General features: G+C 33.6%; 2 protein-coding genes across 3 annotated transcripts in view; both read right to left on the reverse strand.

Moving 5' to 3' along the window:
• LOC143059062 (carnosine synthase 1-like) overlaps nt 1-17,405 on the reverse strand; it is a 29,950-nt gene extending 12,545 nt beyond the window's left edge. The window contains exon 1 of one of the 2 annotated variants that reach the window (XM_076232526.1): nt 17,252-17,405. In XM_076232526.1, coding sequence (XP_076088641.1) covers nt 17,252-17,329 — 78 coding nt within the window. In that variant the 5' untranslated portion in view covers nt 17,330-17,405. Of the gene's footprint in view, nt 1-15,740; nt 15,917-17,251 lie in introns of those variants that run through there. The other variant, XM_076232527.1, reaches the window with a different exon arrangement.
• Nucleotides 12,815-13,933, reverse strand: LOC143058945 (uncharacterized). The gene has a single exon (XM_076232422.1). The coding sequence runs from the start codon at nt 13,930-13,932 to the stop codon at nt 12,823-12,825; it is 1,110 nt and encodes a 369-aa protein (XP_076088537.1). The 5' UTR covers nt 13,933; the 3' UTR covers nt 12,815-12,822.
• Nucleotides 17,406-17,891: the final 486 nt, after the last annotated feature.

A 17,891-nucleotide genomic window follows, 5' to 3' on the forward strand; every position in this document is an offset into this window, starting at 1 on the left:
GACATCAAAAGCACTATTTTGTGTCAGAGTAGGTCTACTTTTACGTTCTAAATTGGACGGAGTAATTGGTGGTCTGACACCTAAACAGTCACCGACTCACTCGATATCACTTTTCCTCATGAATATTTTAAAAGAAAAAGAAGTTGCGGAAACGTTCATTATGTTTATAGTTCGTTCTTATGTTGTACTGTTATACCACTGTCCCAGGTTAGGGGAGGGTTGGGATCCCACTAACATGTTTATCCCCGCCACATTATTTATGTATGTGCCTGTCCCAAGTCAGGAGCCTGTAATTCAGTGGTTGTCGTTTGTTTATGTGTTACATATTTGTTTTTCGTTCATTCTTTTACATAAATAGGGCCGTTAGTTTTTCGTTTAAATTGTTTTACATTGTCTTATCGGGGCTTTTTATAGCTGACTATGCGGTATGGGCTTTGCTCATTGTTGAAGGCCGTACGGTCACCTATAGTTGTTAATGTTTGTGTCATTTTGGTCTTTTGTGGATAGTTGTCTCATTGAAAATCATACCACATCTTCTTTTTTATATGTCCGTCATATTTGTTTTTCGTTTTGTTGTAAATCATCAGTCCTGCACTTCCTTCAACCATTATAAAAGAGGCATATTTTTCTAGATTTTGAAATAAGCTCGTGATATAAAATTGGTATCACTACAAATAAATTGAGTGTCGTCACTCAGACTATGTCTGATCGATCGCTATTGGAAGTGATGTGTACCGTCTCCGTATTTCGTGGATTCACATTCCCGAACATGATACCGTATTCATAATTGCTTATCTTTTCTGAGCACGTATTTCGTCCTTGTTGTCATCTTATTTGTAAGGATCTGGGTATGTATTTGTCTCTTTGTTTTTCTCAATTTGACTAAAGCTACATTAGTCCTAATTTCTGCGACAAAATTAATTTTAAATAAAACTCAGATGAGTGATACAAGGGGTACAAAGTGTTGCAACCAAAGAGGGCGGGTAGTGTTATCCAACTCCGATATATTTCTTTATGTAGTTCATAGTGATGAAACCTCACTCCCCTGATACGCGAAAGGGAGTAACCGACGATCTAGTGAAAGAAGGTAGATCAAGACACACAGAGAAAACACAGCGAACTAGAACAGCACAGACTGTTTGTGGACACACAAACGATGAAATGGTAAAGAAAAATAAAATACCCAGACACGTAAAACGAAAGATGGACCAGGGTAAGGACTGAGCAGTTGCAATAAGCATGTGTATCAACTCTAATGAACTGAGACTTACATCCCGCATGGAAAGAATAATTGGGAACAAAACGGAAAACCACAAATATTACAGAGAACGAAGTTGGTCTTTTTTAGAGAAGATTTACCCATACACATAAGAAAAATGCATTGTCGGAATAATGGGCTGTCGGAGTAATGGGTTGTCGGAATAGTGGGCTGTCGGAGTAATGGGCTGTCGGAATAGTGGGCTGTCGGGGTAATGGGCTGTCGGAATAATGGTTGTCGGACTAATGGCAGGGGTTAAAAAATCCACTAGCCCGACGCCCAGGACTAGATCATTTACGCCTCGGGGAATTAAAATGTGTAATCCGATATGCCCGACGGACTAGTAACAAAAAGTTCTTGACGTTTCCAAAATAGAAAGTGAAAAATCCCTTCATCACTATTCTATGTTAGCCAATTCGATTCAATTAAATCATCTGGGATTTGAACTGGGTTGTACATATTTTAAAAATAGAACAAATAACTCTGGCATGTCTGGTGGCCTGGTATCATGTGTTGATTGCAATTCTCGTACTTTAAATATCGATTTCTCATACCATGGCTTGGGGTATTGTACATTGCTTATCGTGCCAAGATTTTCAATTAACGGTATTTGGGGGTATGAGGTATTGATTGGTATTGACCTGTCTTGTTGCACAGCTCTTGAGCACGAAACCATGCAACAAAATATTTTTTAATATTTTAGTACGGGAACCCCAGGAACTTCGTCAGTTTCAAAACGAAAAACGGTAGATGAAAGGAGTAACCGGGCTGAAAATTCATCCCCCAAAAATGCTAAATACGACAGGGAAAAGTCGTGGAAAATTTTTTATAGTGTCCAGGACAGAAGGGCTGCCAAGTCTTTAGCGTGAGACTCACACATGTTCATGCTTATTTGGCAGCATTTTCCTTTGATCTATTGTTTTTTTCTCTTTGATCTTTACAATTTGGCCAAAAAATCACACATTCACTTCCTGAAAAGTTGGCAGAACTGGGACACAATGATTCCCCTGGCAAGGTTGGCTGTTGCTAAGGAAAAAAACAGACAATGCTCTGTGAATATTGCCGTTAGTTGCCCCAAGCACGCAAATAAAAAGTCTGCTTTGAATGTGGGAACAACTAATATAAAAAAAGAAGATGTGGTATGGTTGCCAATGAGACAACTATCCACAAAAGACCAAAATGACACAAACATTAACAACTATAGGTCACCGTACGGCCTTCAACAATGAGCAAAGCCCATACCGCACAGTCAGCTATAAAAGGCCCCGATAAGACAATCATGACAATGTAAAACAATTCAAACGAGAAAACTAACGGCCTCATTTATGTAAAAAATGAATGAAAAACAAATATGTTACACATAAACAAAAGACAACCACTGAATTACAGGCTCCTGAGTAAGTTAGGTTAAGCACCAAAAGAATAAATTACAGATCAACAAAATTTTTTAAATACAGTGTATAATGTCTCCTTCAAAACAAAGGACACCCACTTTGTTTTATGCAGCAAACTCTTGATTTTTAAGGCATACTATATATAGCTAGGGCTAGCAGGTCAGTTTTGATGGACTAGCAGTTCTTCCAACAGGGCTAGTAAAATCCTGCTGCCAATAAGTCCTGGGCTAGTTAGCTGTAACAAATTTTTTTAACCCCTGAATGGGATGTCACTGACGTTACGTCATGTCATATAAATAAAGTTATTTTTAAAAAAAAAATAAACATCTATACTTTATGTTTCGTAATTCTTCAATTATTTGAGTTAACATGCTGTTATACAAGACTGAATAACAATTAACTGTTTTTGGTATTTTTTTTCTGAAATTGACCCGTTTCTGGACAATGTTTTGAAATTTAGCTACGCACTAAGAGGGTTAACGTTAAATTTAGAAGCTAATAATGTCATTAACAAAGTATAATTTGACATGCATTCAAATGTATTTTAAATGCAACTGTACAGTCAATTTGCATTGACCGTAGATATAGTTTTTACACTCACTGTCACTGACCGTTAGCCGACTTGTTTATGATGTTGACAATGCGATTCCAATGCAACAAGGAATTAATAAGGCCCGGGAATTTTGACTTGTTCTCTTGATATTCAAAATGGTTGATTTTAAACCAAATACTTCATTTTATAGTTTGGACAGTAGCGGAGTATATAATATAAAAAGAATATAAAATTTTTAACTATTCTTTGTCTCATTTCTTTTGCACTTCCAAGCTCGAAACAGGATAGAAATGCACGACAACTTCTGGCATTCTACCTGCCGTTTTACACTTGTACATAAAATTTGCATATTTATAGACAATGTAATGTTATTCTACATGTATTACACATATTGTCATTGTTAATAGAGTGCAAATTATAGAGATGCCGGCCGGCAAAGTTAAAAGATAGGGGTATCGCCATCAAGACGTTAGAAAAACGGACGTATTTAAATATATGTCAAATGGGTCAACCAATTTTTCCCAAATTAAGTTAAGAGGGGGGTAGGGGGTCAGTGAAAAAACTATGTGAATTAAGTTTTTTATCCTTCATTGAACTTTTGATGTCGTCCCTAAAAGGAAAAGAATGTTCTGAAAAAAATAAAGATATTGGGAAGGAAGAAAGCAATATTACTAGCAAAGAAAGTCCTGTAAGTCCTGCAAGGAAACTGGAAGAGGTTTCTGCTATACCAAGCATAACGATATTGGAAGAAGATCTTAAAAAGAGACAAGGTATATACCATTCATATATTAGTATTACATGTGATCATTTTGATGCAATCATAAGTTTTTATCATACATTAAATTGCAATCAGGGTGCCGGTGATGTGACGTTTAAGAAAAAACTTTGTTATACTTCTGGACAGAAAACATTTTTGTTTGAGAATATGAATTCAGATGTGTGTTCATATTTTTGTAACGTTAGCAGATAGAACATAACAGAATATCAAGTCACAAATTGGATAGGACAAAAAGACACAAACAATTTACTTATAATCATTTAATTGTTTAAATGTATTTAAGAAATTTTTTGAAAACTTTCTTTTTATAAAAGTATACGATTTAAGGTTCATAAGCCTTGAAAAATTTAATTTTAAAATTTTAATCCTGTCAAAGATATTTTTCATAGGCCATGAATCCATTTAAATTAAGTACCAGGCAAATTGTTTTCTTAGCAATTATTTGAATCAATGTTGATATTTTGAGAATGACTTATGTTCAACAAGTTGTTTTATAACGAAGAATTGTTCAAAAATAAAAAAAATAAAAATTAAAGAATAGGTATTGTCATGTTCTAAGAAAAAAAATATCAAAACTGAATTGTGACATTTTGTCTGATATTCTTGTTGCAAAATGGTAGATACATAGGCGGATCCAAGAAGGGCTCTGAGGGCCCCCCTTTTTTTGTGGGAAAAAATAAGGTGGATTATATAAGGGAATCACTAAAGCATGACTAGAGTGCCACCTCCCCCCTTTTTGAAAGTTCTGGATCCACCACTGATATATTAATTGTGGCAATCATAAAAATCAAACCTTTAATGATAAGAACTCACAATGAAATTATGATCATACAGGAAGGTTTTCTTTTCATTAATATAACAAAGTTCAACAAAAACAAGGCAATCCAGACCTACATTTCACACTTGAATGACTTTCACATACACTTTGTAATATGTACATGTTAAATTTACTTAATTTTAACAAATAAAAAATTTCTGTGCATGATACAGTGGCATTTACCTTTTATGCAAAATATTACTGAAACAAAAATTGAAAACAGCACCTTTAATAATACATGTGTCCGAAGGGCTTTTCTGGATTTAACTTCATCAGGAACACTCAAACCAAAATTATATATAGATTCAGCTTTTAAAATTGAATAAAAACCTAAATGTTCACAATTATTATAAGTAGTTCAAATGTTCAATTTGAATGAAAATAGGTTATATAAAAATAATTTGTTAGTCATATAAATTTTTGTTTCTGCCCAAGATGACAATTTGTAATGAATTCTTCATCAACATTTCAGATTGACCCACTTGGAGTTAACAGAGATATAGAGGATAAAGCAAGTGAAAATGATATTTCTACAAATGATATAGGCAATGACTTCATGGACATAACATACGCATACTGTTTTCCAGAGGAGCAAGATAATTTCAATTTGACAGAGGATATGTACCATGGATTGAGCAAAGAGTTTTACAAGCACATGGGTCTTATGGCCGCGAAAAATCATACAAGAGACAATATTAGACAAATAACAACAGTCGAAAAGGATTCTTTAAATACCCCACTATATTTAGAAAGATGTCAGCTAGAGGAGAAAATACAGAAGAGTGTGAAACAAGAGACAATGAAACTAAAAAACAGACTGAAATTGGAAGTTAGAAAGGAGAAACGTGCTCACATGCATGTTGTAGTGGCTTGTGGTGAATTTCTACTGACCAATGGGCCGCTTGTTAAAACTCAAACCCTAAGTAAGCTTTTGGCAGCATCTAAACTTCAATATCTCAATAAACCGACTGAATCCATCAAAAGAAAAATGTCTGCTGAAGTCGTAGAAACACTTTCTAGAGTTTTACCAATTATGCAAATTTATATCAACAAAGTGGGTTATATAATGGAATACAGGAAAGGGAATATTCAGTCATTTGTGGATTCTATAGATAATTCAAATAACTTTCAAGAAACTGCAAACCGAAATTTGCACACAGCTCTAGAAGACTTTAAAAATTATATTTATTTAGCAGACACTCAGTTAGATAAGGCAATTGTTAAGGCAATTCTAATTGAACTGTACAGTGTGAATGCTGTCAGCAAACTTAATGGAGCAAAATGCAAACAGACTTTAGAAAGGGCAAGAGATGAAATTCCAAATAAGATAGCTAAGTACAAAGATATGGGAAAAGCATTACTGACTGTCAGGAATGATATGACCAGTATTCAACAACATATGCTGTACAAAAGAACTTTAGCAAAAGCAAACAGTTTTAAAGCTAGAGCCATTGGTGCTGGAAGGGAAAAGATGTCGGACAAATTTCCTCAACTAGCTGAAGTTCTTGAACAAGCATTTGGAGAAGGTTCCAAAATTCATCCCAGATTGACAAAAGAAACAAGATTTAGGTCACCAGATTTGGCTCTAACAATGCCGCAGGCAAGAGAAGTCCTGCTTTCAGTTTGCAGTGACAAACTTCCAAATATAGCTCTATCGACATGCTATACATAGACAGAAAATTTCAAAGCTAACACCTACCAAGCTAAGAGACATCATGCAGGACACAATGTTAATGCCAATATTTCATTAAAGAAGCTACCACGTATTGGGATGGTTGAGGAAAGAATTAATGCCCATTATTGCAGGTCAAATGTTAGTTATCAACTGGAAAGAAGCACTGAATTCAAAAACGATTATGTTGTTGATGCCAAAGATGCTAAGGGTATAGTGTGTGCTGACATAGATCCAGTACAGAATATGGGTAAAAGTTGGAAAAAAACTTCTAGAATGGACCACCAGTTTGACCAATCAAGAACAAATGCATGCACACCAATGACACATTTATTTTTAGAAACATTATGTACAAATTCTGTCTTAGAGACTGAAAATTTAACAGTGATGAATGTTGTAAGATCTGGACAATCTGTTACACTCATTAACATTTCTCTTTATGAGCCAGAGACTGTATTTAGATGTTTCAATGAATTGTTCCACCTGTTAACCATTCCTGCTCTAGACAACTTATTTAGGAATGAAGAAACTGGTAATTTGAAGAAAAACTGGACATTTGTTGTAGATAATGGTCCTTCTGAAGCTCCCGCAAGTTCTTTAGTCAGAATGTTATTGGTCCGATTAGTCAACTTCTTGAATTTGGACAAAGATTTACAAGTTTCATTTGAAAAACTGAACTCAAAAGACAACCCAGCAGAGCGTCCTCATGCATCCGAAAACTTAGCACTCAGCCGACATGGTCCTTTCAAAACTAAGGAAATCTTCAGATACCCCAAAGCTAAGCCTGGTAGCAGCGAACACATATTAAATATGGACGAAATGGCAGAAGAAGTGATTTCATGTTTGAAAACTGCTAAGTTTGGTGGAAAGTCTTTCTTTTGCTTTCGTGGAGTCAAAGACAATTACATTTTTGATGATGAAAAGGCTATGCGCACTTTCCTCAAACTTTCTGAACAAGGCAAAAATGAATGTGTAGAAGAATATACTGCAAGCAAATGCCATCTACTGAAAGAATTATGTAATGAATGGAAAATAGAAGAATCATTTAAAGGAAATTATATTGAGGACTACAACCACCTTTCAAATTCTTTGTATGACAAGAGAAGAACATCATGGTTAACAACTTACATGGCAGCGATATATTCTAAATTAGAAAACAGCAGCATCCAACGATTTGAAAGAGAACCCTTGCCAGACTATATACGATGGCTTTCAACAACAGAGCTTCACTATATGTCCTATTAAGACCGGCGGGATCTTGCAAATGGTGAATGGGATGATGAAGCAATATTTCTGCCATCAAGAATTATAAGTCATGCCAGTTCTATTTGCTTTGAACCTCCTGAAGACATTCTTAAACTACTTGGTCTTTTGACATTTGTTACCCCTTCACAACTTAAAGAACAGTTTGACAGAACAAAACAGTCAATGGAAAAACATTTGAAGGATGATCAAGGTCGAGACCTATGGAGAGATCATGACTTATTCAAAAAGACTAATTCTGAGCTAGAATCCATGTGCAGAGAAGAAAAACTACCTTCATCAGAGGTCTCAAATAAACTTGAGATGGTTGAGCTTATTGCAAAGAATAAACAAATTCCATTTCCAGAACCTAAAAATTCATATTCAGGGGAGCTGGATAACATTCCAACAGATATGAACGCAATCACAAATTTTAGTATTGGATTTCTAAGAACTGTTCTAAATTTTCATAATTTGAATTTTTCTGGTACCAAAGATGAACTAATTTTGAAAGTTTTTCTTTTAAGACACAAGAGATCCTATTTGATAGCGAACTATGCACAGCAAGAAATAAGGAAATCTAAAGAAGTTGCAACTGCCTTAATTGTCAATCAGCGCCGTTATTATAACGAAAGATGCCATATACGTAGAAAAAGAAAATTTTCATCTGTGCCCAGTGTGACAAAAAATGTTATAGAAGTTCTAGATGGATGTAATGAGGAAAATTTGCACAAAATATTTGACCCAATCAGTGTATGGTTAGACAACTTCTCTGCAGTTCAGCAGGAAATTGATTCCAAAAGAGATGTTTCCTTTTCAAATGACCATAAGAGTGAAATAAACTGTTTTGAACAATGTAAAGAAAGCGGATCTAGGGTGAAGGTTTTCTGGGAGAGACATGAACTTGGAACAACAGTTGGTAAAGATGGATGGAATGTTGGTTGGTATTCAGGAAATGTCGTTTCATTCAATGCAGAAAGAGATACACTAGACATTGAATATACAAAGAAACAAGGTTCAGTTTATACCATTGAATTTTCATCTAGCATAGCTTCTGGAAAGCTGAAGTTTGTTTACTCACCATATACTAAAAGATCTAAAAATTAGTATGCTGTTCTACAGTATTTGGGGTTTTAAAATCAAAAGCATCTATTGATGTTTGACTTTGGTTTTGTTTTATACCTGTATTATAATGGACACAACTTCTATTTTTTTTTATATAATTTAATATTTTAGTAACCTTTTTGTAGTAGTCTAATAAGTTGTAATAAACAGTTACGCTAAGGAAATGTATCCAGTTGAAAATAAGGTTTGTAGGGATTATTTTTTTTGGAGGGGGAGGAGGGTTCAATAATTTTGACAGAGGTCGATCTGAAGTTCTGATGAACTTGAAATCAATTTGGTGTGTTCCAGCTGGCATATTGTAAATTTTTGGATAATTAGCAATTTTACTTTTCATTTACTTATATATATACTAATAAATGTTAAAATTTCAATTACTATCTTTCTTGAATTGATCATTGCTCTACCCATTGTGTAACTCTCTGATATAAAAATTATCATCAATTATCAACACAAAATAAACTTGTTGAATTTATCAAATTTTAGATATTAACCTTCCCAAAAGTATATGTAGATATAGATTATGCAAAAAAAGAGGGGGTCAGATTTGACGTTGATTTAAATTTTCTCGCAATTCAGGCAATGAATATCTGAAAGAAGTTCTATAAATGATGTGTATGAATTTTTTAATATAGTTTAGTTCAATGAATATGTTTCAAAACATTTTTAAAGCTTTTACTTGCACGCCATTACAATGCTATATCTCTTTGATATCTATCAATTTTTTTCAAACATACATGTATATTAATTTAAAGCTTGTAATACTTTTAGGAAACAATTATATTACTGTTTAAGATTAGTAATGATTTGAATAATTAATTATTTAAAATTATTTATATTTCTTTAATACTGTTTGAAGGTTAAAATGTGTTTTCTTAGCTCATAGTTTTTAGAAGGATTCCAACTACATAATTCATATATTTGGTTTCTAAACTAATTTGAACGATTAAACTTATTTAGTTTATTGTTCCTGGCTAGCAGGATTTTTGAGGATACATGTACATTTTGTCTGTAATATGATATTAAGCATTTCATTAATTAATTGTAAATAGTAATAATTTCTTTATGTTAATATTCTTTCGCTTATGTTGTATATTTATAATATTTTTTAGTAAATACTTGTATATAAACATAATGTCCATCAATTGTTATGACTATAAACATTATAAACAAAAAGATATGATCACGTTTGCTTTGTATAACCTGTTTTAAAGACAAGAAGTTCAGTTTGTACTGAATATTGGTCCTATCTTTAGAAATTTAATCCCTACAACAAGGAAAAAACCCATATGCTTTAGTCAATAATATTTTGTTTGTGAGAAAACCATACCAGTTGAATTTCTTCTATTATCTCAATAATAAATCTTTTATCAATTATGTGATAATTGTCTCCATTAGCTTTATCAAACAAGTCATGTGGAGTTTCCAGTAAGTTGTCTTTCTTGAAATTATTAATTATTATCACAATCAATTAACACACACTTAATAGTGGTTGCCTGGGTTATGCTAGTTGAACATGGCTATACTATACTAAATTAATTGTTATTTCCACTGCCACTTGGGGGGGGGGGGGGTGCTCACTTGAGCTAATATAGATTAAATTATAATTATATAATTGAAATATTGTCAGATCGATAGTCGCTCTTTATGACTTTGAATGACAGATTATGTAAAAACACCTTATTGCTACATACATCCAAAACATTTAAATATGGTCTTATAGAATATGAATGTTGTTTAAATTAAAATATCATATGTTTGTAATGATTGCCATGTTTGTCTTGGTAACAATCCAATATTTGGATTTTACACCAATAAAATGATTTGAGTTGTGATTTGGTTTGATTTGTATATGGAAATCTGTTCTCATTGAACTTTTCACTTCATACAACAATGATTCACTTTCCCATGGTGGCAACCAATATTTTAAGATGTCAAAATTTTAAGGAAACTAGCTTCTGTGTATCAAGTATTGGTAGGAAAAAGCGATAAGATATATTTAAGGATACCCTTAAATATAGTCCGAGATTACTCTGACGTCCGACGGCTGTTTTGCCAGACTAGCTGGGGCCGTGGGACGTCAGAGCTTGTCCCATATCAAAAAGTGGATATTTGCCCACCCAAAATAGATGCGCTGCTCTGTCGCTTCTGGAGCCGACTGAGGGCCTTGGAATTATATAAATCGGGCTTCAATCTCTTCATTTTTCATTTATCTCTTCATTTATGTATGTTTCACCTACCTGCCAAACCTTTATTTTTCTATATTTTAACATTTTTCACAGAGACCCATGATTTCTCCATTTTTGACTTTCACTTTCAAATGGACGTCAAGTTACGAGAGAGTTCGTGGCCTCGAGACTCAAATATGCAAATATCTTTATATTGTTACCTCCTTTATAGGAGATCAATGGTTAACATTAAGAAGCAACCACGTTTTTTCTCCTCCTTTACAAGAGATCGGTAACAAGCATTTAGTTCCGACCACGATAACAATCGGAAGCTCTCGGTCATTTAGGAAACCTGCGTAGTAAATGAACGAGGTGTTACATTATGGTCATTTGAACTGTTTTCTCGTGGTCACGTGATAATCTTTGAAAATGAAAGGCTAGATGGAGAAATCATGAGTCTCTATGAAAAATGTTAAAATATAGAAAAATAAAGGTTTGGCAGGTAGGTGAAACATACATAAATGAAGAGATAAATGAAAAATGAAGAGATTGAAGCCCGATTTATATAATGCCAAGGCTCTCAGTCGGCTCCAGAAGCGACAGAGCAGCGCATCTATTTTGGGTGGGCAAATATCCACTTTTTGATATGGGACAAGCTCTGACGTCCCACGGCCCCAGCTAGTCTGGCAAAACAGCCGTCGGACGTCAGTACCACGTTAGATGCATATGGACTGTGTGATGGTCTGATGGTACCATTTGACAATAATTGTCGAAGATGCGACTTAACTTCATCGTACATAGCTGGTGGTGTTCTTCTATATCGTTGTTTGAATGGTCTAGTATCAATCAAATCGATATGGTGTTTCACTTCTGTATTTCCAATATCTTCATCATTCTTGGCAAATATATCTTCAAATGATTTGATGAATTCTATCCCTCTTTCTAGTTGATCTTCGGTTAAATCACTTTCTGTAATTTCCACTTGTTCAAGTATTGATGACGTTGATGAAGTATTTGATGGTTGTTGTTCAATGTTGACTGGTTGTATTGCACATAAGACAGCTTTTGGTTGGATGGTAATAGTCCTTGTGGTAACATTTGCAATCTGAACGTATATCTTTCCGTTGTTCCTGTATCTATAATCCAAAAGTATAGGTTCTATATCTAAATCTTTCCAATTCGGTTGAAGTTCAGATGAATGTAACATTGCTGCAGTTGTACTGTATGGTATCTCTTTATCAGTGTATCCTTCTATCTTTATGGTTGAATTTGGTTTGATGGTAACAGGTTTGTTCACAGCATATCTGACTATAGCTAATGCGTTGTCATTGCGGCTAAGTTCCTTTTCTCTAAGTGTGATGGATCTAAAAGTCAAGTACCATGGTGTTGTTAAGTTGCATGACTGTAGAAATCTTGTCCCATGTTGATCTTTCAATGACTCCATGACTGGTTGAAGAGTGTTAGTTCCAAGAAGCAATGGTATCTGAGTGTTATAGTTGCTATCCGGTATCACTAACAGCAAGCATGGATAAGTGTTGGTCTGATGTGGGAGAATAATTTCAGTTTCCAGGTACCCTTCATATGGTAGTTGTTTTCCATCAGCACATTCAATATCAAGTAACTCGTTCATGTGTAGTAAAGGTATATCTGTTAGGTTGCTGTGGTAATATGTATGACTGATAGTAGATACTGTTGACCCTGTATCAAGTAAAGTCTTCACTGTTTTTCCATAAAGTACAACTTCAGTTTCTGTTGGCTTTCCATACAATCCTGGTGGTAAACTATAAGGACCTGATGCTGTTCCTGATGTACATAAGTCTATCGATGGTCCTGCTCCATAGACTTCTTGAAGTTTAAAGGCTTACCATCTTTATCCAGTTTCTCAATGCATCCTAACTTCAAGTGACCTGGTTTTCCACATCTGAAACATCTTCGTTCATCCTGGTTGGCTGATGAAGCTTGTGGTTTAGATCGGTCTTGCCATCTTCCTTGTCTGTTATCGGTATATCTGTTGTTATTCTGACCTCTGTAGTTAATATAGCCTCTGCCTCGTCCTCTATAATCGGTCTCCATTCTATCAAACCTTGTGGTGAGTTGTTGAATAAGTCCTTTAACTTCTTCAAATTCAGATGTATTGTTGATAGGTTCTGATATTGCTGCAGCTTTGGCTGTTTGTGGTTTCTTTGATGTTTTCCTTTCCTCATGATCTCTCTCAATATGTCTCAGTGCTATTCTAAGTTCATCAAAATCTTTGATCGTATCGTACTTATGTCCAGATATATCTTTAAGTTCTGTTTTAAGTCCTGACCATAGCATGGAATGTAGCATAGTGTTGGCATCCTTGTGTTGTACCATTCCTTTCTCAATTGCTTTCCCAATAATGTCCTCTAATCTGCAACTCCATTTAGTTACACATTCATCATCACCCTGTCTGGCTCTGTAAAATTGAGCAAGTAGGTCTTCTTTCTTTTCTACATCTCCATAAATGCTGTCCAACTTGTGTATGATTTCTGGTAGACTAGCTTTAGGACCAAGGTGCATAACAATAGTTCCTGCTTCTCCTTTGAGTGACTTGCGTACAGCATAGCTGATGTTATCCGAGTCGTGTACTTTATCTTCCATGAGTCCACAAACTTCATATCTCCAAAAGGCATAAGTGGCTTCACCCTTGCTGTTGGATCCTGAAAAATTTGTTACTTTGGGTGGATCTCTCATCTTAGTATATGTGACAGTTGTCTTGGTTTTAGATGTGTCCTTCTCTTGTGGTTCCTCTTTCGGTGTAACTATTTCTCCACTAGTGGCTAAGTATTCTTTCATCCACTCTTTCAATCCTTGAACATCATCTCCTTTTGGTTTCTCTTTTACTTCCTTCTTGAGTAATTGCAAGAGTGCAAAATCCTCTTCCGATATTGTTTTTTCTTTTGACATGATTGTGTAGTATAAATCCAAGTATAACTAGTAATAGTGTAAAATAAAGTTATAACTATATGACAAAAATGTCAAGTACTTAAAGACTATCTAACTATAGCCAATGAAAAATAGTAAATAGATGACAAACAATAGTTTGTAAATAATCTGAAAAGTAAGATAGGTTATTAACTAAAATAATCTAAATGTAGAAGAAAGAAAAAAAATCAATCAAATAACTACATATGAAATATGTCCTGTAAAAATAAATTTTATTAATAAATTTATGTAAAGAAATATGTACTAAGTACAATAAGTATGATGTATGTCTACTGTCTGAAATTCAAACTAAAGTAATTAGTATTATGAATATGTATATATAAATATAAATCAATGTAACTGAAAATGAATCAAGATTAATGAATGCAATCTAGTCAATATGAACAGATAAGGTAATATATACACAATAAATACAATCAAAATGCAATATCTAAACTTGGATTTGAGTTGTAAAGCTTCTACGTTTACACTCAACTCAAAAGAAAGTACTTATATATATGAATATCAACTATCTATAAGTATAGTAAAGTCAGTATACAAATATAAGACTAGAGTATGGCAACAGACAAATCCAATATAAATCACCTCAAAAACCAATCAAGACTAAACTCAACTAAACACACTAGTAATCTACCCAAACTCTGAAAAAAAATAACTGACTAAGTCCTGAAAGAATTAACTAACAGATAAGTGCTAAGGTGGGTAATAGTGTCATGCTTGAGGGATAAGGATAGTTAATAATGTTAAAGTGACAAAGTGTTACAAGGTATTCAGTCTCACTACTGCTCTATCTAAACTTTTTTAATATGTACCTATTAAAGTTTAAGATTTAACTAATTTATGTCCTATTTATATGTAAATTCAAAATTTGAATTATATCAATATGACACACAACAATGAATCATCATACACATGTTCAACCTAAACACAATGTACACTAAGTATCAAAACACAAAAGTCAATATAAATGCACAGTGACAACACACAAATACAAACACAATCTATCAATACACAATGACATTACAAATATAATAATACACTATATCACATATAACACAAACACAGATATGGGGTACTAGGTATGCTATGTGTTTGTGTATGTGTATGTAAGTAAATATGCACAAGTAAAGATGTAACTGTAATAGCTACAATCAATCAATCATGTGTGTATTGATGTATGACTATCAAGTCTAAGTCCAACTTGATATGTAAAGTGTGTAAAAATATTTTAAAATATTTTAAATGTACACCCTAAGTGTATGTGTGTATGTACAAAGTAAGTTTCAGCTGTGCAAAAGTCTATCTAAATCAGTATAGCTTAGTGTAATAAGTGGTTTCTAATGTAAACAAGCTTTGTGTAAACAACTTCCGGTTCCGGTTGACCTTGACCTCACCCTGGGGGGTTGGGAAAATAAATGTAGGGGTGTCAAGTCTCAATTACAAAAAAAATCAAAGTACAATTACAACATGTACAAACACATCATATATAAATGTCTATATACTATTACAACTACTGTACAATCACTGTATGTAATAACTCTAAATCAGTTAAACCAAATCGTAAAATTTCAAATTTGTTTTCTGATACTAAGTATCTAAATGTTTCTAAGTTTACAAATGAAAAAAAAAAATCAAAGTTTTTTTTTTTTAAAGTTCGCTTTTAAAAAATTCAAAGTTCAAATCTATATGACATATGTTATATGAACACACATGTATAGACAAAACATCAAACAAACACAACAGTGAACAATGACATTGATTATAGTTACCATAAAACTGCAATATATTTTCACTGAAAATCCGTGTTGTTGACGTCCTATTTCTTGACTGACTTCCGGAAGTAAACACAAAGTTCAATATACGTATGTCGACCAGTGACGTACCACTTCTTGTGACGTATCGATACACTAATGTCTATTATGTAATAACGGAGTTCCCTCCACAGGTAATGGAAATCGTTGATCTTTAATAACACTGATAAAGCCCCACGTTGGGCGCCAAAATGTAGTCGTGCTTCCCATGTATTTAAATAACACAAACACGTTGATAGGTTTAGGTTCTTTATTTCATCAGAATTGATGGTAATATTCTAACAAAAAATGACCCTCACATGTAGTGCAAAGGTCTTTTCACCAACTGATTGATTTGAATCAGTTTACATTCTGTTTCAATAGTATAACCTTATAAAAGAATATGAAAGTCCTAGACTATTTCAAGAACCAAATTAAAGATATAACAACTTCCAATAGAGCTGAAGAAAATGGCTACCACTTCATATAAATATTTTAGCCAAGTGACCAGAACAAAGAATAGTTAAACAAAAGATTCCCGCCTAAATCATAGTGACCAATAGAAAAGATATAAACAATAGGAAATGTTCTACCTGAATAAACTAGCAGACTACAAATTATAATAAATGTAAATAGAATATATCCAGTATATATTCTAATAATATAAAACTTAATTAACATAAAACATAAAAATATAGCTCTACCACAGTAATCTCGGACTACCTTAAATATAGATATATTTAGGGATACCATTAAATATTCCAATGATTTGTATAGTTAGATGGTTCTTACTATACAAATCCTGGAATATACTCTATTTCCAATACACTTTATCGCTATTAGACTACTTCGACGGCCGACCCGGCCGCTTGACCTTTTGACGCATACAACAATCACTTTTCCATTGTGGCGTCAGATTTTTGTTTTATGACGTCAAAATTTTATGGGAACTTGTGTGATATCCAGTAATGGCAGACAAATAGCGATAAGGTGTAACATGGTAAGACATGCATGACTGAATCAAATATGCCAGGGATTTCTTTTTATTCTACAGATATGCCTTCTAAATTGTTTGGAAATGGAATTCCAAAATATTATTTAAGGTTAACTTTTGTTCCCATTTTTTTCCATGGAAATTAAAAATAAATATATATGCCTTCTATAGGATGGCCTTGGAATTCCAGAATATTTAACTTATCCATATCAATTTTTCCATGGATTTTTTTTCATTTTCTGTATGCCTTCTATAGGTCTAATATGGAATTCCAGAATTATTTTCTTATTCATATCTAAAAATTTCCATGGAATTTTTTCCGAACCAGCTGTACCTTCTATAGGGGGGGTATGGATATTTCTGGAATAGCCCAATAGAGATGCCGGCCGGCAAAGTTAAAAGATAGGGGTATCGCCATCAAGACGTTAGAAAAACGGACGTATTTAAATATCAACAAATTGTCATTACTAAATAAATGCACTAAATAAATGCTTACCTCTATCGGTAAGCTATTATCCTTTAAGATATTAAGATTACTCATTAAAGAAATACTCTCTTCTGTAGACAACGACATTGTTAAATAAATTCAAGGCGAATGGATTTTTGTTTTACATTGATCGCGTGAAAACTACTACGAACCGGTTAAATCTGCTTTCGTTGTGTTGATACCAATCGTAAATACTCGGCCATTCTCGCTACGCAGTACAATAGCTTCTTCGTGCAACCAGAAAGGCCGAGTTGTTCCGATTGGTGTTGATACAACATCGGCAATCAGCTGTTTTCTTCGTGGTTATCAACCGAAACTAGAAGTTATTAAACATCTTGAACTTTTATTTTTAGAATGTTGCATATGTTTAAAAAAAAGAAAAATATTTAGGATTGAACGGATGTTTGATAAATGATTGGAATTAAATGTTTTCGCATTGATATTATTCAGTTAGTAATTATTTACAATTTACAAAAATAGTTGATTTTCAATATGGCAAATTAATATGTGATTTATTTACAAGTTGAAGTGGTTTATTTATTTTTTTTTTTTGTGTATCGTAGCTTGTTTACATTCTGTTCTGTGTGTTTGTCATAACTTTCTCATTTCTCTGGAGGGGAACAACCATTTAATTTAAAAAGGAAAAGGT

This window comes from Mytilus galloprovincialis, chromosome 14, assembly GCF_965363235.1.
Source record: "Mytilus galloprovincialis chromosome 14, xbMytGall1.hap1.1, whole genome shotgun sequence".
Classification (NCBI taxonomy): Eukaryota; Metazoa; Mollusca; class Bivalvia; order Mytilida; family Mytilidae; genus Mytilus; species Mytilus galloprovincialis.